The sequence below is a fragment of the Balearica regulorum genome, chromosome 3, assembly GCF_011004875.1.
Source record: "Balearica regulorum gibbericeps isolate bBalReg1 chromosome 3, bBalReg1.pri, whole genome shotgun sequence".
Classification (NCBI taxonomy): domain Eukaryota; kingdom Metazoa; phylum Chordata; class Aves; order Gruiformes; family Gruidae; genus Balearica; species Balearica regulorum.
This window is the reverse complement of record NC_046186.1, coordinates 30,207,347-30,229,624: the sequence shown is the minus strand read 5'-3', so window position 1 is coordinate 30,229,624 and position 22,278 is coordinate 30,207,347. Positions and strand designations below refer to the sequence as shown.

Genomic DNA, 22,278 nt, shown 5'->3' with positions numbered 1-22,278 from the left:
CATATCTATACTGAATTTTAACAAGGGAAAAAACAAAATGAAAACCAATTGCTATTGTGGTATAGTAAAAAGTTTATTACAACAGTAATCAGTCATCTGGAAACCTTGCCTTGAAATGATAGAGAAGCACAGTTTGAGGAAGAAGTGAGGAGTCATTCTTTAAAGTTTATAATTTCTCCTCAGGTAATCTGATATTTAAGGAAATATTAATCTAGAAGATGTTGGATTTGTAGAACGTATTCAGAAAGACAGATCACAGAAGTGATCAATGCAATAGAGCAACTGCCTTATAAAAAAGCAAGGACCCTTTAAGTTTGCAAAAGAAAAGCATGAGGGAAAAAGAGGAAGCTTAGAAAGAAAAAAACTCCATGAAAGCAGGGGCTGAACTGAGAGCAGAACTGTTGTTCACAGAAGCCTGTTCACAAGAAGCAAGAAGGCACTTGAAAAACCTAGTTGGATTTTGGACTAAAACACATAAAAGGACTTATAACAGATGACATTACATTTCTTAATTTGTGACCACAGAGTGTGATGTAGCTAGAGAATTTATTTAGGTTTGGTAAGAGATTAGACAAATTCACAACTAAAAAGGCTGTAAGGGGATACTAAAGGACTGATTTCTTCAATACACCTGAATGCTTGGAGGTTTCAAAGGGAACAAACTGCTGGAAGTGACTAAGCTAATATGCTTTCCTTAAATACCCTCTCCTTTTCTGCTCTGTGTTGGTTTTGCGTGGCAAGGTTTTGGTAGCAGGGGGGCTACAGGGGTGGCTTCTGTGAGAAGCTGCTAGAAGCTTCCCCTGTGTCTGATAGAGCCAATGCCAGCCGGCTCCAAGACGGACCCGCCGCTGGCCAAGGCCAAGCCAATCAGCGCCTCTGTGATAACATATTTAAGAAAGACAAAAACAGTTAGAGAGAGCTTTTGCAGCCAGAGAGAGGAGTGAGAAGATGTAAGAACATCTGCAGACACCAAGGTCAGTGAAGAAGGAGGGGGAGGAGGTGCTCCAGGCGCCGGAGCAAGATTCCCCTGCAGCCCGTGGTGAAGACCATGGTGAAGCAGGCTGTCCCCCTGCAGCCCATGGAGGGAGGATGAGGGGGTGTAGAGATTCCACCTGCAGCCTGTGGAGGACCCCACGCCGGAGCAGGTGGAGACACCTGAAGGAGGCTGTGGCCCCGTGGGAAGCCCATGCTGGAGCAAGCTCCTGACAGGACCTGTGGATCCGTGGAGAGAGGAGCCCACGCCAGAGCAGGTTTGCTGACAGGACTTGTGACCCTGTGGGGGACCCACGCTGGAGCAGTCTGCTCCTGAAGGTCTGCACCCCATGGGAGAGACCCACGCTGGAGCAGTTCATGAAGGACTGTAGCTCATGAGAGGGACCCCACGCTGGAGCAGGGGAACGATGAGAGGAGTCCTCCCCCTGAGGATGAAGAAGCAGCAGAAACACCGCATGAGGAACTGACCGTAACCCCCATTCCCCGTCCCCCTGTGCCACTGAGGGGGTCGGACGTTGAAGCCGGGAGTGAAGTTGAGCCCGGGAAGATGGGAGGGGTGGGGGGAGGTGTTTTTAAGATTTGATTTTATTTCTCATTCCTCTACTCTGTTTTGCTTAGTAATAAATAAGATGAATTCCCTCTCTAAGTTCGGTCTGTTTTGCTCGTGATGATAATTAGAGAATGATCTCTCCCTGTCCTTATCTCGACCCATAAGTTTTTTTTCCATTGTACCTTTTCTCCCCTGTCTAATGAAAGAGGGGAGTGATAGAGCGGCTCTGGTGGGCACCTGGCCCTCAGCCAGGGTCAACCCACCACATGCTCTCAGACAGTTCTAGGCTAGATGCACCATCACACTGACCACACAGGGTGTTTTTTAGCTTCTTACAGGATGTTCTCATGTTTTTGTCTTTGAAAAAAACCTTACAACTACTACATAGCTTTTTTCCCATCCCTGTTCATGCCTCTGTGATGTGTTATCCCTCCTACACCTAACTGAATACATAAATATTTCTTTTTTCAATGTGATTAGTGGATGATTAGCATGATTGCTAAAGTAGACTGCTTTTGAAGCAGAAAATCCTGTTGGTTGAGATGCTTGGATTGATAGATTCAACCTAGAATCAATTTTTGTTCAACTTAATACACTGAATCAAAGGAGCAATACTTCTGATTAAGAGTAAACTCACAGACAGAAAAATTGTAAATCAAATTCTTCCTTTTTGGGAGGTTTGCTGTTATTAAAGTTTACTGTACCATGAAATAAGACTGTACTTACTTTCAAACCTTTCTGGCAACCCTTATTATGAAGTAGAAGCTTATACATGAAAGTTTTTTACTCCAGGAAGAGACCTTAGGAAAAGTGTTGCATGCTGTGACTCAAAAAAATAAAGTGAATCATCAAGGTTATAGATGGGAAATGTTAAGGAAATCGTTCAGTCTTTCACGCTGCTGCTGCACAATCACTCTTAACATAGGATTTGTAATGATTATTTTTTTGCTTTGATTTCAAAGTTGCTTGATAAGAAACTCTAGTATTTTTTTCATGAAACTGTTGCTCAGCTTACCAAAAAGATTACTTGACACGTAGTTTAAAATTCCTATTATCAATTTCTTGCTCCAAGTTACAATTCATTTATACAATTTGTAAGTCCATATATTTTTCTTATACCTCTAACATCCTAACTTATACTAGGATAGCATTCTTTCTAAATAAGTCCATCTAATCAGCTGTAGAAATGCTGTTCAGCAGTCTACCACTTACAGAAGATGCCTTGAGTATTCATATAGCAAGCAGGTACAGAACTCCTTGAAGGCAGTTGTTAGTGGGCTCAACGTTTTAGGGGAATAGAGGTTAAAAAATTCACATGATGTTAAGCTCTTCTGCAAAGTCTTTATCCTGAAAGATCTGATGGGCAGTCACATCCATGAGATATCAGCGTTGACTTCCTCATCAGGAAGAGGGCTGAGGCCACTGATGGTTGGGGCTGTTGGAGAAGCAGAGGTTATGCAGGTGGCTCCCCAGGACCTGCCACATACCTGACTCTTGCAAAAGTGGTACCTGGAAGCAATGAGTGACAGGGAACATCATTAGGGGTCCTTCCCAGGAGTTCCTCCTTGCATTTATAGCTCATCCATACACTAGCATTAGTTTTTCTCTGATATTTGTGAAATGCTAAATATATTTTTAGTAACTGTAGTAATTCTTCTGTGTTCTTGAGAGTATATTTAGATATTTTTCTAATAGTGATCTTCCTGAAAATGTCCAGCCATTTGCTACCATAGATAGTCTGATTGTTCGTTTCAATTTTTCATGGATCCCTCTACAAAATTAAAGACTTTAATTGTTACATTATTTTTAATATTTTAGTTATAAAAGGCCTAGCAGAAAAAGGTGACAATTCTAAAATTGGCACAAGTTATGAAAGCCCTCTTATAAAGAAAAAATCAGAAGTATTCTAAAGTATGTTCAAAATAAGGAAGTAGAAAAAACAATTTTCCTAGGCCATTTGATTTTTCAGTCTGCAGTGTAATGGTTAACCTGTCCTTCCTCTCTCCTCCCCAATAATATTTACATCATGCTATTTAAGCCTGGTACAGGAAAGGCTGCCATTTAGTTTAGCTTTCTAAGGTGTATGAAATAACATATTGAATAAATCATTATGTCCTCATGGAACTCATGCATTACTATAGGAGCGCAGTTACTAGAATTTTGTGTATCAGCAAAAACATCAGACAAAATTAAGTACGGTAATACAACAGAAGAATGCTGATCAGCGTCAGGCTAAGAGAACAACAGAGGGAAGATGATAACAAGGCTTAGCAAAAAATGCCCCATTTGGGGACCTAGGACAGAATCTAGAAAGCAAATGTATAACCCATCCTTTCTGCACAGGACATCACTCATACCATCCAGCAGGCCTGGATCCTGAAAATGTGAAAAGAGTTGTCTACCTTTATCTTCACTATCTTATTCCTTTTACTCTGTCACTGTTTCATTAAGGGGGGGGGAAAAAACCCCAAACCACAAACCACCAACGAGAAAAGAAAAAAACCAAAACAAACCCACAAACCAAACAAACCACTGTTCTTCATTATTTGGAATTGAGAAAGATATTAGAAATTAGAATTAGAAAGAGTCCCTGACCTGCTCATCATCAGAACAGAAAGACTTGAAAAGACTAAAAAAATACTAGTCATTAATGGGTATTCCTTCCAAAGACAGAATTGATTGGCTCTGTTTACTGGGTCTGGTTCGGATATTTATTTTCTTCATAGCAGCCCATACGGTGCTGTGTTTTAGATTTGTGACCAAAGCAGTGTTGCTGACACAGGGGTATTTAGCTGTTGCTGAGCAGTGCTTGCACAGTGTCGAGGACATCTCTGTTTCTCACTCTGCCCCACCAGCGAGTTGGCTGGAGGTGGGCAAGATCATGGGAGGGGACACAGCCGGGACAGCTGACCCCAGCTGACCAAAGGGATATCCCATGCCATATGGCATTATGCTCTGCAGTAAAAGCTGAGGGGAGAGTTTTTCTAAAGTACTGTTGCTCAGAGACTGGCTGGGCGTCAGCCTGCTGGTGGGAGGTGGAGAGGGACTGCCTTTGCATCACTTTGGGTGGGGTTTTTTTTGGTTTTGGGGTTTTTTTTGTCACTAAACTGCCTTCATCATGATCCAAAAGTTTCATCACTCTTGCCCTTCCAATTGTCTCCCCCATCCCACTGGGGGAGAGTAAGCAAGCAACTGGGTGAGAATACCTGACAGCTGGAGTCAACCCAGCCCACTCTGTTAGCTTTTATACTTTAAAACTTCCTTATGTCTCTATTTTTTGGTCACAGATTTCTACTTTTACTTGTTAGGCTCTTTTATTATTATTTTCTAACTTCCAGTTTCTTGCTGATATTAATTTTTATGAACTTATCCAGTTTTATACTTGTTCTCTATTTGTTTTTTAAGACTATTTTATCTAGACATATGCTTTAATTGTAGGTTTGAAGTTTTTAAGTGTCTAATATTTAGATAATGACAATTTCTTGAAGGATTCCTTGTTGTCATTCATATTTTTTCAGTTTAAATTCTCTCAGCTGATTTTTTTCTTCTAGTTGTATTTAATTTTGTAAGATCTGTCATTTGAAACAGTTATAATATACCAGAGTGGTTCAAAAAAGCTAGATATTCTTGACGGATGTATTAATCGCAGTTAGATTTCTGATCTGTAACAAAATTAGTAACTCACAATAAATTTAAAATAATCCTGGAAAAGAAGATGAGTTTCTTTGTTGGCTTAGTTGCTTAATTCAAATGTTACATTTACATAGTAATAATAAATAAATGCATCCAAAATTTTGTTTACATCTAGACAGTGCCACCAGTGCTATTTGTAAGCAATCTGTGAGCTGTATGATGATGTCTTCATTGTCTCATCTTCTTCTGACTCTCATGTGTATCTATGCATAGCTATAGATATGCAAACCAATCTATATGCATTTCTGTATGTGCACACGTATGGAATCTCTTCATACATGCTTTCAGAATATTCTCTTATCAAAGTAGATTATCCTGATATTTATTATACTTGCTAAATAACTCTATTGTTCATAAACTTAATAGAAGACACACTTTAATAAACAATACAGTTCTTTAAAGACAGTTCTAGGAGTTATGTAACAGGTAGTACATTTGCTAATGACATCTAGATAAGCTCAGCAAACTTTTTTTAATGCAGGCTGTACATTTCTAAAAACACAGATAAATTTACAGAAATTAATTCTGCCAAACATGTTCGGGTTTTGTATTTATATATTCAGTTCAGTCATTCAGTTGTAGGCAATTGCAGTGACGTTGCTGCTTGTGGCTTACAAAATGAAAAGCGATAAATGTCAGGGCAGCAGAAAGACAACATTGGTTTGTCTGTTTTATCTTTTCAATATCAGAAGAATTGTAATGATTTTGCAGTGTAACGTTATTCTGCTTTTAAGCCCTATAGAGAACGGGCAGTTAAAACACTAATGTATGGGTACGTAATAAATGTAAATCAAATTTTGAGATATATGTACCTCTCCCTTCTTTCATTATTTTCACTAGAAGAACAAGATGACAGTGCAGTGAAGTTTTAAGTTTCCACACTTGTAATTGTCATACTTTTAAGTTGCTCTACATGTTTTAGGTTGTAATACAAACTTTAATATACATGTTCCATGCAAAAGAAAATCTGCATTCTGACATTTATGTGAATAAAAATACTGGTAAAAATGATCACAGTAGATCATTCCTGCAGTGGTCATGTAATTGCACAGACACTGTGAATTCAGAGTGTATATCAAGATGTAATACATAATTGCGTATTCTGTATTGCACCGGCAACTGTACCTTTTCTTTGTTTATATTGTTCCCAGAAGCACAGTAAGATTTTAATTTTTAAAAGTAATCTTTATTATCTGTTAAAAAGTGGACATAAATGTAAAAGAGCAAACAAAACTCTGCAATTTATACTTATGTGAGATTTCATTATATTATTCTTGCACAAATGAGCATTTAGTGAGCATTTGCACTCAAAGACTGGAATATGTATAATTTTGGTAAATTAAAAAGAGGTGAAACAATACACAATGATTAAAAACATTTCTTGAAATAGATATACCTTTTAATTACAGACCGTTTTTACAAAAGATAAGAAGTAAATGAGGAAGGAAGAAAAAAATTCATATGATGGCATTATACTGCATGATTCATTATGCACCAGCACACACTAGGCAGCGTAAAGTTTGCAATCAAGTGTAGTAGAAGGAAAAACATGGAATCCAAAAACATTGTGATGAAAATAGGAAACAAGAAGCTGTGGAATGGCAAATGAGAAGAGCAACAGACTTCACAAAATTCATTTAAAAGTCTCTTACAAGGGTTTGATGTTAAGGGAGGTTGTGATGAAGAAAGAGAAAGTAAACTTATGATTAAGAGAGCACATGGCAGATTTCTCACTGTTGCAAAAGGATCCAAATTTATTAGGTGGAATAGCTTTACTAAGATACTTTCTCTTTCATAATTCCAATTTTCTTCCTGTGTTCCTCTCTTTATCAGTATAGTGCTTCATGCCAGTGGTAAGTGAAATTTTCCTGCAACAGAACAAGAAAAAATTGCTGGCTTCCTCTTTTTTTTCCAAGACTGTGCTGTCATTTATGAGGCTAAAAATACGGAAAAAAAAATTCTATTGATTAACAGCTCATTCATAACATCAATTCAATCCTCCAACCTTAACAGATGACATAGAAATTTGACATTTTTCTAATAGAAACAACACTGTTTATTTCAAAGTGGATAATAAGACACTGAGTTACTGTTAACAAAAGCAGATACAAAGCAGTGATGTCTTGAGAAATACTCTAATAACCTATTACAAATCCCCCAGATGAAGAAATATCTCTATGACAGCCTTTAGCTTTGAGTCTATTCATTTCTAAAACTACTATAACAGCAGTAACAGAACGGAATGGAATCATCTGTTCTCTCAATATTAAACACTTACTTTAAAGACCTGTTAAAACCATCATAGCTGTATTTCACAATTCACCAAAGATTTACTCTTCTATAAAGGATTTAACTCTCCAACCGTTGACTAATTTTTCATTTGCTGCTTCTTATATTTGGCATCTCCACCTTTTTCTTATTGTCCGATACATTAATGGAATATGTTACCGTATTTAAGTGCCTCTTGCTGATAGAATAAGCCCATTCACATATAATAAGAAATTAATAAGATGACTCCAAACAAACAAACAAAAAAACCCCTAAGGTTTATTACTCAGGTAAGCAAATGTGAATCAGATCTAGAAAGCCACTTAATTCCCTTCCGCATCTGAGAATCCTCAAGTTTTGTTTGTATTCATATATCTCTGTGGGCAAGAAGACCCTGAGGTGTCGCAGCTCCAGATTTCAACTCCACAGTTTTTTTTCCATTATGTACCCTATAAATGAGATCTCTCAACACCCCATTCTTCAGTATGTATGGTCATTTTTGTCAATGACATGCACAGATGTCATTATAACATATAGAAAATTGCTATCTTTCATTGCCATATGCATATTTAGAACGAGGCCATCAAGGACAAAACTTAAATAATGCTGAGTGGAAGGGTAAGCATGCAAGATTAGCTGTGTAGACAACTGACTACATGTAGAAGGATACCTGGGCTTATTTAGGCTGCTGTCACTGGTGAGAAAGAAAAGGAGTAAGGTAAGACACTGATGGATCTCTCAGAAAAGAGCACTCAGGATGTTTATCAGCACCTTCACTGGGAAGAACTGTCCAGAGAACACTGCATGCTGTATAAAATCTATAGTAGTGCAGATAATGACAGTTTTGTATTTTTAAAAAAATGGTATTTTACTATTCTCATGATGATACCAACACTCTTCTAAGACTGCAGACAGTAACTACTTCTGCATATTGATTGTTTGGCCATGGATATTTTAAAATTATGTTTTCAAGATGTCACTTACTTATATTCCACAAACTTTATATCTTTAACAGCTTTTAGCTTGCTTTCAAAGCATACCTTGGAGATAACAAAACTTTGTTCCCCATTTCGGAGAACAAGAAACAAACACGAAGTTACTGAGTTGTTAACAAAAAGCATAAATTTAATGCCCTATTAAGTGTAAGTCTGGCTATTTATAGTTTCCACACAAAGGCAAGTACATAAAAATTTCTGCGTCTGTCACACAAGTCAGCTCTAAGCAGGCAGAGACTAGAAGAATAATGTGCAATTCCTCATTTCCCTTCCACACTGGCAAGCACAGGTGACAAGGCGGCAGCAGACATGATCAGAGACAATGTTATGAGTATTTTTATATTATAATACTTCATTTCAATATACATTCCCAAACCTACCTTGGATGATGCTTCACAAAATAGCTATTCAAGACAGTTCCTTAAAGGAAAATTAAGCCAGTAACGTATGCATCCCACTTAGAGATTCCATAATGTTGAGAAATGAAGCATTTGTTAGTAAGCAGGAACACACGCCTTCACCTTACCAAAAAAAACCCCAAAAAGTATACATGTGCATAGGGTAAGGTATAGGGGTGTATAAACATGCACACCAACACTCATGTACAAGTTTTCCATAAATTTTTCTGTTAGATTTTTTTTTTATTTTACAGACTTCCAAAGCTTGAGTTTTAGTTTACCCATTGCTCTGGTCAGTCCTTCATGTTGATGCAATCTCTGGCTGCTCTCTATCTTCTTCTGTTTCTGATATTAGAAATGCAAATAGCTTTTCTTTTCAGGCATCCTTTTTCAGAAAACAGCTATAGACACCTAAAATTTTGGTCAGCATGATTAAAATTGTACCATTTGTAAAGGAATTAAAGTGATAATCAAATTTTGACCTTTTTCCAAAGTTAGTATGCTGTGTCTACTAAACATAAATTTTATATGTTTGGTTTATATGTTTAACAATTTTTTTAGTCCAAAAATTCTATTTCTGGAAAGTAGATAACTAATAAGTGATTTGTCCAATACATGTCTAAATATATTCAAATTTCTAATCAAGGATCTAAAGACTTTGGAATTATGATCTGCTATGTTGTTTGGCAATCTCTGATTTAAAAAAAAGTAAATTCTGGAGTGTATTTATATGGACAAAACCAGAATGGTCTTTGTTCTTCTGACAATATTTTAGCAATATTAACATTCCTTATTTTGGACAGCATTTATTCTTTTCCTTTGTCATTTCCACACACATATTTAATTTTTCATCTGTGTTTTAGTTCTGTCTTCATGCTTTCCTACCCTTCTCTAAAATAACTTCCTTCTTCAACAATTCACTGTCAAACTAATCTTCTCCTTCTGGTCCTGCAATATACTGAAAAATAATTAACATTTGTTCAGTTTTCATTTTCTATGGCTCTATTTGCATTAGTAAGGAGTAAAAATATTGTATAAAATTCCTGACATTGTCAGCTAACAGAATTGCCTGGCCAGACCTTCAGCAAGATCTATAGCTGTTGCTTTATGGGTTTTAATCACCTACCTTTTTTTTTTTTTCCCCTATTTATCTGTTACGAGAAAAAATCTTGGTTTTTTTTTCTAACTTTTCTGGTATCTAATCTGATAAGAAATGAAGGATCATATTTGGATCTTATAATTACAGTATCTTTGACAATTACAAAAGATAAACTAGAAATTATAGGATGGATGAAAGGGAATGCCTAGGTACTCTCTCTCGGTCCAACAGGATAGTTATCAGCAAATTCTAAGAAACAGTTCAACCCCAAAATTTTGGTCGTGTATTATCTGCCAAGCTCAATACCATGAATGACATGACTAGCAGGCTTATGTATGTTTCATTTTATTTTCTTATGTGTCTTCCTGAATTTTATTTTAAGAAACTTTTACACTCCTGAGAAAATGCATGCCCAACTTTATGTTGCATTTCAGAAACCATTTTCTTTTAAATAAAGTCATTGAACTTACTTTCTGTATCAAATTTAATTTATCTTTAAAATAAGAATATTGCACTGAAGAGCTCTTTCTTTATTCCAGTGTCAGGTGACACTATGGGGGGCAGCTCATCCTCTTATCTTCTTATTCTTGTCACATGAATTCTGAAAGGCAGGCAATGCCTCCAAGATGTGACTGATGGAGGCTAGCAAGAATGCCCACTGTTTGTGCTGATTTTACTGGGAGCTTCATATTCCACTCATCTGTTTTTCAGAGATGTTAAACCGAGTTAAATTTTGTGTAATTATCATAAGTTAGAAAATATACATTATTACTATTGTTGCTTATATCGTTATTATTGCTTTTGTATAAAAACATAGCTCATCACATATATTTGGTTTCCATTGAAATTCACAGGCATTTATTTCTAAGAAATATTAAATGTTTGGAAATTATATCAACCTGTCAAAAAAATATAAACTTTGAGGACAGAACAAAAATTATGTCAATTTTCTCCATCCGTCTCCATTATTGGTTTTAAGGAGGTACTATTTTGAATTAATTGTGTACTCTATTGAGGGAATGAAGGAGCTATTTCTCCTCATTAAATCTTAATTCCTTCTACTAGAAACACTTCCTATTCTTTTTCAGAAAAAAAATAGATTAGCAGAATAGAGTTTTTGATGGTGATACACATTAAGGTAAGGCTATCAATAATGTATGGGTATCGGATATATAAGATAGATCACTAAAAGTAAGTAACAGCAGCAAGCAATTATAAATCAATTCAATTAAAAGGAAGCATCAAAGATCACTATTAAAGCAGAAAAAAACCCTCAAAACATAAGCCACCCCCTATATATTCTATTAAAGCATGAGTGTTGTATATATCAGCATTGAAAAAAGGACAAAAGGAGAAAGAGGTGATTGGATTTTGGTTTTATTCTAGTCATGCAGAAATATTCCTGTGTAATCCACCTGTAAACTATCAATGACAGAAAAATACCCAAATAGAAAGTCCTCTAAGAAATACACTTTTACAAAACAGGCATTCTGAAAAAAACTTTTAAAGATTTTTTTTCTTTTGTCATTTTTCTCTTTCGTAAGAAGAAATATGGCTCCACTTCTGCTTTCTCATTGGTGGAGAACCATCATTTTAATTTGAGTTAATCTTGCTTGCTGCTCTAAATCAGATGAGAATTAGGGCATGTTATTTCTTTATTTTCTAACTAAACTAGCAACATTTGAGTAGTAAGATATTTTTTACTTCTAGATTACTAATTATTCCGGTGAACTATTATTTTTTATGTTTAAAAAATGCCAGTGGCCTAGAAGCCGAGGCCAGCTGTTACATACTCACCTACCAGCAGCATTGCTTTTTACCTGATTCTAACTGAGTTTGCTTGCTTTGAAACAAGTATCTCAAATATTTATTTTGGTCTTGTTACACAGAATTTGTTTTAAAAAATATAAAAGTAGCATGTACAGTCATTTTTTTATAGAGGGAGGAGAGGAGTATGTTTGTGGAACTTACCTTTAATTATCTGCTGAAGTTTTGCCATTTTTCAGGTCCTGTAGCTGCGTTCCATTAAATGATAGCATATTAGCCTGATCTATGAGATGATGCAACAAAAAATGATATGGAAAAATCAAAACTATTTCTATTAGGCAACTTCTTACTTTCATTTTTTCATTATGCATAAGGCAATCTATAAATGTAATAGTTTTTGCATATAAATTACAAGAAGAGATTATATAGGAAAGGGTAATAAATTACCTATTGGTAATAAGAAACAAGGTATGTACTGTGATGCACATCACCTTCTCAGTATGTCTTGACATCCTCCCAAAAGAAGCCACATCAGTGACCACTTTGCAGTACTTCTAGTAAAATGAAAATGGGTAACTGCTATTATTTTATAAAGTTTTTCTTTTTTCTTTCTACTTTTGTGGCTACATTATTCCGCAGTTGTAAAATAGTATTAGGTCCTGTTCTAATGCATCACACCACAAAATTATAAGATAGTCTGACACATCGCAAGGCAGCAAGCACAGTCAGAATAAAAACTTATTCTGTGGCTTCTTAGTGTAAATAATAGAGAATCTGAAGCTGCCTGCTGTGGTACAGTAATCAAACTTCTGTTGCAATACCTATAAGTCTTCTGGTGTATTTCTGTGAGATGTCTAGCGTATGCTTCTGTTCTTTCTTAATCCTTTTTCTCTAGGTCTAATCCATCTTTTAGTGGAACTGAAAAAAATGTTCCTACAGTACTGGAAGATGTATTTGGCTGTTGAGGTGCTTTTCCTAGATTTGAGAGTTTTTTGGAAAGGCAATACTGTAAAGCAATAGTTCTCTTACATCTTCTCATTAAATTGTATGGCTTAAGGTCGAGCTTGTCCAAAGCAGTAGAAATGGTTACTCAAGTCAGGCTGCTAAGAGAAAAGTGATGCACTCATTAGCCCTCACTGACAGAAAGAAATTCTAGACAGGGGGAGAATGAAGAGAAAAAAAATTACAGAAAGGTTGGAGATCTTACAGAAAAATTTGAAGATCTCTAGCAGCAGTTTATGAAGACATTCCTTTTAAAAGAACTTTCTAGATGATTAACTTCTGTTCTGCTGTTTTGCTCTTTATTCAAGAAGGGATGAAGTACCCTTAAAAAAAAGGAGGAAATGTATAGCTGATATTTGAGTAATTCTTTAGAAGAGAGAAAAGAAAGTGTGGATCTGCTTCCTAACAAAGAGAGAAAGTTGTTGACATGCAATGCCAAGAAGTTTTCAACATCCTTTCTGCTTGACCTTAAGCAAAAAAAGTCAACTACATTGAACTGTCTAAAAGGAAGATCTCTGACCACAAAAAAACCCAGAATAATCTTCAAAATGCTGAGATGAAAATGCATCCATCAAAGTCTGTTTGGCCACAACTTCAGCTGTGGTATTTAGAAATGATTCAGAGCAATTTCAGAGCTGTTGGCTTGTGGATAGGTCAAATAACAGAAAGATAGAAAAGAGCAGAGGTGAAGTATAGAACTGTCAGGTCTAACTTGAATTCTTGAAGAAATACTACAGAAAATGTAAAGATGAATTATTTATAAGTATCTGAAAGCAACAAAAAGATGACAGTCAGTCACTAGGTAACATGGATTTCTCAAGAGCAAAATGTGTGAAACCATTGCAATTTCTGTTCTCAGGTGGTAATAAAACTCCTGGATAAGGATGAAGTAGGTGATAGTATCTTCAGTGCATCAGCATTCTTATAAGGAAACCAAGGGAGCACTGTCTCAGTGAAACTACCACTAAATGACAAGTAACTTACTGGAATAAAATAGTTAAAGATGATAGTGATTCAGTGTGGAAAAGAATTTCACTGGAAGGGTTTTGGGTTCACTAATGTTCTTCATCAATGTTCACCAATGGCCTGGATGATGGTATTGGGAATATTGTGACTGAACTTGTAAATGGCACCAATTTTGGAGACAGACAGGCAAAAACTCTAGTAATGGTCTGGAAAAGAAAGAAGATTCAGTTGAGTGAAGACACATCCTCTTTGGCAGTCATAAACAAATACATACAAAAACAGATCCAGAGAATTCAAGCTGAATAGGATTCAGCAATGTACTGATGTTGTGGAAAAAGAAATCTCCATGCTGAGATATTTTGTCAGCAGTTCTGCTTGTGTGAGAAGTGATGTAGTTCCCTGCCAGATGCCAGAGTGTACCAGCAGGCTCCTGGCAATCTGACCTTGCCTTGCTGACTTTGACTTCCCAGTTTCATCTCAGACCTACCTTGTCACTGCAGGCTGTCTAGTCGTCACTGGACCATGGCATACCCTGATTACCAGCAGTGGACCTGCTCAGCTCTTTCCCTTTGTGTACTGTGGGACTGTATTGCTTGTCAGTGAGGCTGTGCCCTGCCTGCCTTGCCATCATATTTCCTATATGAATAATAAAAGTTGATTAAAATTATTAAACTAAACCTAGCTGAATACAGTACTTTAAAATACGGTGTTAAGATGTAGACCTGCCGTACAGAGTCACCACGTGACATGACTAGAATGTGTGTCTTGCCAACCATTACCCATCTCCCAAAACCTATTAACATTTCTTGCTCTAAAGGATTTGTGGCTCTGTATGGAGCTGTAGGTATTCAGATTTTGATCATGAAATGTAGAAAAAACTCATTATTATCCATATGCTAGAGTTCATTACTGAATGAAGTTTATTATTAAAAGCACTGGTGTTCAGTAAGTAGTGACCAAAGTGTTAGAGAACAGTTTATTACTATTAGAGAACTCAGTTTAATCTGACAATTTGTTAATTTGTAAATATGCCAGAAAATTTACATTCAGGTATACAGAGTTCACACTAACCTGTAATTTCAGTTTGATTCCACGATGGACTGCATTCATGAAATGGAAATAACAATGTCCTTTAACACGCCCGTGTAGGAGCACAACTGAAGCATGTGTAGGCAAAAAAAAAAAAAAAAAAAAAAAAAAAAAAAAAATCTCCAGGGTTGAGCAGCAACTACAAATTTATCAGTGAAGGGAAATTACTGTGCCTGTGCCAAGAATTTCTGCCCTAGCACAGAGGTGACTAGGACAAATTGGACTACAGAAATTGCTTAGTAAAAGCCTAGAAGAAGGCCAGAAAGGCATGTGGATTCAGACTGCAAGGTCTACCTGTAAGCTCTGTCCACTGTGAACTACCTGAATCAGAATTGATCTTCTCCATCTTGGAGGAAAGATATTATCTGTAGCCTAGATGAAATCTCCCTTAGTTGCCTGTGACAAGTACATCAGCTTGCCATCCTTGTCACATTAGTGTTTACAGTAAACAACCTAATATGACTGATGCAGAACTTCAAAAATATTTTAAAATGTACATGTGTTTGTTGATACCAAAGTGAATGAGTGGTAAGCAGAAGGTAGACTAACTGCTATTTAAGATTTCTCTCCAGACTAAATTGAGCTTAAATGATGTATACAAATTTTTGCTGAAAAAATATTTTTTCAGTCTTCCTGTCAGAAAATCATAATATAAAATTCAAAGTAAGTCATAATGATGACTTCTCAGCTGCCAGAAGAGCTCTTTTAGGATGTGTTGGTTTTGTGTGGCAAGGTTTTGGTAGCGGGGGGGCTACAGGGGTGGCTTCTGTGAGAAGCTGCTAGAAGCTTCCCCTGTGTCTGACAGAGCCAATGCCAGCCGGCTCCTAGACAGACCCACCGCTGGCCAAGGCCAAGCCAATCAGCGCCTCTGTCATAACATATTTAAGAAAGAGAAAAACAGTTTGAGAGCGCTTTTGCAGCCAGAGAGAGGAGTGAGAAGATGTAAGAACATCTGCAGACACCAAGGTCCGTGCAGAAGGAGGGGGAGGAGGTGCTCCAGGCGCCGGAGCAAGATTCCCCTGCAGCCCGTGGTGAGGACCATGGTGAAGCAGGCTGTCCCCCTGCAGCCCATGGAGGGAGGATGAGGGGGTGTAGCGATTCCACCTGCAGCCCGTGGAGGACCCCACGCCGGAGCAGGTGGAGACACCTGAAGGAGGCTGTGGCCCCGTGGGAAGCCCGCGCTGGAGCAAGCTCCTGGCAGGACCTGTGGATCCGTGGAGAGAGGAGCCCACGCCAGAGCAGGTTTGCTGACAGGACTTGTGATCCCGTGGGGGACCCACGCTGGAGCAGTCTGCTCCTGAAGGTCTGCACCCCGTGGAGGAGACTCACATTGGAGAAGGCCGTGAAGGACTGTCTCCCGTGAGAGGGACCCCACGCTGGAGCGGGGGAACAATGAGTCCTCCCCCTGAGGATGAAGAAGCGGCAGAAACACCGTGTGATGAACTGACCGTAACCCCCACTCCCCGTCCCCCTGTGCCGCTGGGGGGGGCGGAGGTTGAAGCCGGGAGTGAAGTTGAGCCCGGGAAGATGGGAGGGGTGGGGGGAGGTGTTTTAAGATTTTGGTTTTATTTCTCATTCCTCTACTCTGTTTTGCTTAGTAATAACTAAGATGAATTCCCTCTCTAAGTTCGGTCTGTTTTGCTCGTGATGATAATTAGAGAATGATCTCTCCCTGTCCTTATCTCGACCCGTAAGTTTTCTTTTATTGTAGCTTTTCTCCCCTGTCTAATGAAGGAGGGGAGTGATAGAGCGGCTCTGGTGGGCACCTGGCCCTCAGCCAGGGTCAACCCACCACATAGGAATATCCAATGAAATGCTATTTCATCAGAAAATGCTGACAGGATGGGATAAAAACTGACTTTTGGCCTAAGAGCTTTATTTTTTCACTTACTACTTAGTTCAGAAAACTTTACAAAACATTTAAAACTGTTGAAACACTTCAAACCTGAATGACAGAAAACTGTAAATCCATTAGAATTATTTTGCCTTAGAATATTTATCTATTTATTTTATGAATAGAATATGTAGGTAAGAAACAGAAGTGCAAACACCCTAAATAATCATAATAGCACATTCTTACACCATGTTTTAACTTTCTTTCAGATTATGTGCACATAAACACAAGTTTTGACTTGTCCCAACCTAGACTGGGAAATAAAATGACAACTGAATTTCTTACAGGAACAGAGTATCATTTTTCAGTTTGTGGCCATTGTTAGATCAGGAAGTCTGCTTGTGAAAATGAGTAGTCTTCAAGGAACACAAAAGCTTCCTTAAAGTCACATGTGCATCATTTCTCAGTCTCTTTCATTTTGGAATATAAAGTTTTTTAAATTTTTAGAAAGTATTTCTGTTATTCTAATCTAATTGCTGAAGTTTGAATTGTCTTTACTGAGAATTAGAGGGGTTTGATCTCTGACTTCCAGAAATCATATACACTAGAAGGATACAACACAGAAAATTGCATCTTCCAGTGTCTTTTACAGTTGTGACTGGTTACTTTAATACAACAATCACATGTATTTATTAGAGCAGACGGTCACAATAAAACTTTCCTGTTGCATTGTCTGAGGCAATAGCAGCATTTTTTCCCTGTCTTTCATCCAAAGGTGATGTTTTTTCCTCTTTATTTCCCTTTCTCTGTTTTGTTCAACTATGCTATTATTGGCTGCATTTTTTTTACAATTACAATTTTACATTTTGTATAATTTTTGCAATAAGTACAATTTTTATATTTCAAATTCTAGAGGACCCAAGCAAAAGCAGGATTTCATTATGATAGGTGTTGAATGACACAAACAACAATTACTCCATCTCAAAAAACGCATTAATAAAATGGCATGTATGTTACTATTATCATATCCAGTGCAAATAAGGAGAAATTAGCAACCCATTAGTATGTAAGAATCTTAATGACAGTGAAAATATTGTCCAGGTTTTCAATGAATTTATTAAATTCTGACATTTGATTCTTTCAGTCTGTTTAAGTTTTTCTGAGCTGTAATTTTAACAGGAACCATGTAACTTTTTGCCCAGAAGTAACATTTGTTCAATAAGAGTGAATGAATGCACATCAAATCCTGCCGGCCCTGACAATAACCCTTAATGTGAGGTTCCAGTTAATAGCTTCAGATGTACCTGCCATCCAGAATATAAGGAGCCATGTAGTGAAATTGTCACAAATCACTGTGTGGCTGGACTATGTCAGAATGGATCAGGATGCAATGAACTCCCTGCAAAGTTTAAGTGTCACAGTCTGACAAGTAAAAATCACTTTTGTCATGAGGCATTTGGGTTATCGGAAAGAAATATCTGAAGAATGTAAATGCGGCATTTCTGGGGGAAAAAAAAAAAAATAAATTACTGCTAAATCTCCATTATTTAAATTCATGAACTATCTTTTGACTGCCTGTTGCAGAAAAATAAACTGACACTTGCTCATTTCTTTTTACAGGAAATAGTATATTCTCAAGTACTGCTGTTTGATGAGAAACTTCATACAAAAATAAATGCTTAATTTTAAAATCAGGCCCTGAAACCTCCACCCTTTGCTCTTCAACTTAATATAGTAACTTCTGATATATTTATCCATGCTGCAATACTTTGATAATTAACTCCAAACACAGAAATAAAAGCATACATAGGTTAATATATTTCCAATCTATAAAGTTATTATGAATATTTATTTATAGTTTTTCAAACAAAAAAATCATGTTAGCTTTTCTATATTTGGTATCTCTGCTTGGATGACATTCACATAACCACATATAACAGTTACACGTATATCTGTGTATAACTGTTATCATTGATTAATGTTCCCATTTTACTTCCTTATCATTATTTTTTATATTAGTTTTATGCAGTACTTCAGCAAGCAGATGTTAACATCTATTTACGAAGGCAAAAATGAGAAAGATGCTTAAATTTTTAATAGCAATCAACAGGGAGGAAAACCAGCTGTATGAGAATGTTGCACAGCTGGTGTTTGGGATGGAATAGAAACATAGCTTGAAGACACCTTTCTGCATCTACTGATTTTGAAACCAAAGTGACTGCATGTGTAGGGCAGTTTTAATATGCATTGTCTTGTATTTATGCCTCAAAGGTTTGTTATAGAAGCCAGGATTTCTAAAGCACAATATGGCTCAGCAATTTACCCTGATGGTCAGAACTTGCCGTCTTACCTCATCTAACCAGCTGTTCAAAAACTAAAAAATCTTCCAGATCAGGAGCTCTTCAGTTGTGCCCTAAGGACATGGTTTACACTTCCTTTAATTTGAAGGCTATGCTAAACTAGGCCCAAGCAGGACTGAACTTTTAAAATTTTGTAGTAATTTATTACTCTGGATCTGCAATTAATAAACACTATAAAAACAGGGTTATGTTTAGTTTTTCAAAGCTATCACACTATACTGTAGGAATACAGATTTGTTTGAACATCTTTGACCAAAGATTCTTCCTTTTTCTCCTTGTGTAAAACACTGATGAACTGAAGGTCAGATAGGGGCAATTCAATGGCACACTAGACTCTGTTCTGGCAATACCTATGCCAGTAAACCATGGCATTCCTTTATAAATCTTTTTTTAAATGAAATGTGAAGTTCAGATCTTCAACCAGACTTGGTATCCAAGTTTGTAAGACATTGGAATTAATTGTATTTAGCTCACTGAACCAAATCTCTGGTTTAAGTCTTTAGTGGCTTTTCATGCTGTAATTGTTAAATTGTAATAAATTGGTCCAGTCTCTTTTGATCTTTGCTGGAACATTATTTTTGCAAGAATCTAAAAATCTTTAGAAACTTTTAAAGTGCTCGGTTAATAGGAGAACAGAAAGCTATGCTTCTTATACTTCAACTCATTTTTTTATAACAAAAGTTACAACAAAAATGTCTAAAGTTTGAAACCTGGAATTTATATTCAGCACTTGGATCCTAACTCCACACACATTGATTGATTTGTTTTTAATTGCTTGAGATCATTTAATTACAAAAGATTTATTGGATTTGAAAATATCTATTTTTCAGTGAAACGATATTTATTTGCAAACATTTATTGTGTATGTTCTGAAACAAAGGTGCTGTCATCAATGAAACATGATTTTCTTGCTTGATGATGGCTACAGAAACTGTAATACCATGGCCAATATACCCTAAGTGTAAAAGTAAATTCATATTTTATCTTTTAATTTCTTTTTTAAATTTTGTGCATATGTAGCCATCAACAGGAAACATGGATGCTCAGTGTTTCACAAGATTAGGTTTCTTGTTAACTATAAGTTAACTGTTTGAAAAAAATCAATACCAATAAGCTGTCAGACCTATCAGATCATGTAATATCTGCTTTGTAACAGAATATATTGGGACAATTTTCTTTTTTTGGCTTGGAAACATAGGATGTTTTTTAGTGTGGTGTACAGAACACCACAACAAAAATGAGAAGGCTTTTATCAACAGTATGCTTACTGGTATTTCAATAAAATTAGGAATATCTGCATAAAACCACTTGAATAAATTGACATTCTATCAAATTCTCTTGACCCATTGTATCTTGAATGGTTTTTATTATTATTGCAAGTATGGTTTTATCATACAGTTCTTTTGTTCCATTTAGAATTGCTTTGTATATGAAACCAAAACTTTCAAAGAAACTGGAATATATTATTCTATCCTATCCTAAATAAAATTTTGAAATACAAGAACACAAAAGTACTTATCAAAATTGGTTTCTCACATGTCTTTTTTCTCAGACTAAATGTGGTAATAAGGTTTCTATGTCTTCTGTTATTCTATTTTTCATCAGGTTTTACCGGTCAGTTCTGCGAAGCAGATGTTGCTGCCTGCCTGTCACAACCATGTGGAGCCTCCAGCATCTGTAAAGACATATTGGGTGGCTACCTTTGTTTCTGTGCACCTGGTTTTATAGGTGGGTTCAAACAAGTGTTGTTTACCATCTGTTTGAGTCAGTCCTAAACCATAGAAAAGAAGGTTATTGAAAAGTAGCAATAGAGATAATTTAGCATTGTGCCTCTGATTCAGGCAGAAGCAACTTTTGTTTCCTGGCACACATAACTATTTGGCTGGGTAAGAGTATTCAGCTGTAAAAAATACTGACTACAAGGGACTATTTCCACTCGAATAACTCTTACTTTATACTATTTTAGACAGGGTGTCTGTCTTACACTGATGTGATTGCCACTCCCAGCCATATGCAAGTTGACCTTAATTTATCTGCTTTGTGCTTCCTGTAACAATAAGGCTGCAGTAAAAAGGGCCTCAACCATCAAATATACATCCAAGATCCTGGGCAGGTTTAACTACTCATGCTTAAACCAACTCTGCAGGTTGTAGTACAGAGTCTGACTAGATTAAAACTAGTTTAATTATGTCAACATACTGTCATGGTAATTCCAGATTACAGTGTTTAAAAAAAAAAAAAAAAGAACCTTTCTAGATACAGATTCAGTTCTTTTTAATCACCTGTATGATGAAATAACCAAGTGCCGTAGGAATTCCCTGAGTAGCAGGTCAGCTCTGCAGGTCTATCCTGTCTAACTGCAGGGACTTTGACAGAGCTCCTAAGGCAGGAATAGGGTGACTCCAGTGTCTGTCTCGATAGTCAGGGAGAACACAGGCAACCAGAGGAATTCAGATCTTGAGTAGACTCCATACCCCTTAACTTGTTGCTCTACATCCTAATGTAGGCATCCATTTAGATTAAATAATTTGTAATGTAATAGTTGTAGTATTTGTGTCTGTAATATAATGAAATGCTATATCTTGTTTCTATGGTTGATTTATCTTATTATTATTATCAAAATATAAAGTAAAATTGTTTGATGTTACTTGTGACAATTCTTGGTCAGGTCTTATTGAAATGTTTGTTTAAATTCTTATATCTACATAATAGTAGATTAGTATGTTTAGTTTATACCTTTTCTGTGGCCAAATAAAGCCCTGAAAACTCCTCTGAAACAAATAGGAACTTTTGACCTACCTTTTACGCATAAGTAATAATAAATCTGAGGCCACTATCATCAGTTTGGGTAATTCATATACAAAATGCAAATAAATACTTTCTGAGCTTTGTTCTACTTCAAAGGTCATAACTCAATATTAGGTACATCGTTCTCCACTAGAAATCAGCACCTATAATTTTTTCCTCTGCATATTTAAAAATATATGGCAATATCTAACTTTTTGATTATTAGTTTCCAAAAAAAACTTTATTAATCTATTTGGCCATAGTGGAAACGTTTCCTAATATTTCTCATAGACATCTTCATAACAAAACCAGAAATTAATAAATGAATAAAAAAGAATCTTACACAAAAAGTGTGATATTTTAATATTTGGTCTCAGAAACCATACTTACACTTTTGTGATGTTTCAGGAAGACTCAAGACTTTACTGCCCTTAAAACATGAAGAAGTGCAAATTTTTGAGTATATTTATAAATGAC

At 36.4% G+C, this 22,278-nt stretch overlaps 1 protein-coding gene across 1 annotated transcript in view; it reads left to right on the top strand.

The window, feature by feature from the left end:
* Positions 1–22,278, top strand: part of EYS (eyes shut homolog) — a 906,089-nt gene that overhangs the window by 274,647 nt on the left and 609,164 nt on the right. Inside the window, 1 exon segment of the mRNA XM_075747398.1 lies at positions 20,620–20,742. Within this exon segment, the coding sequence (XP_075603513.1) occupies positions 20,620–20,742 (123 nt within the window).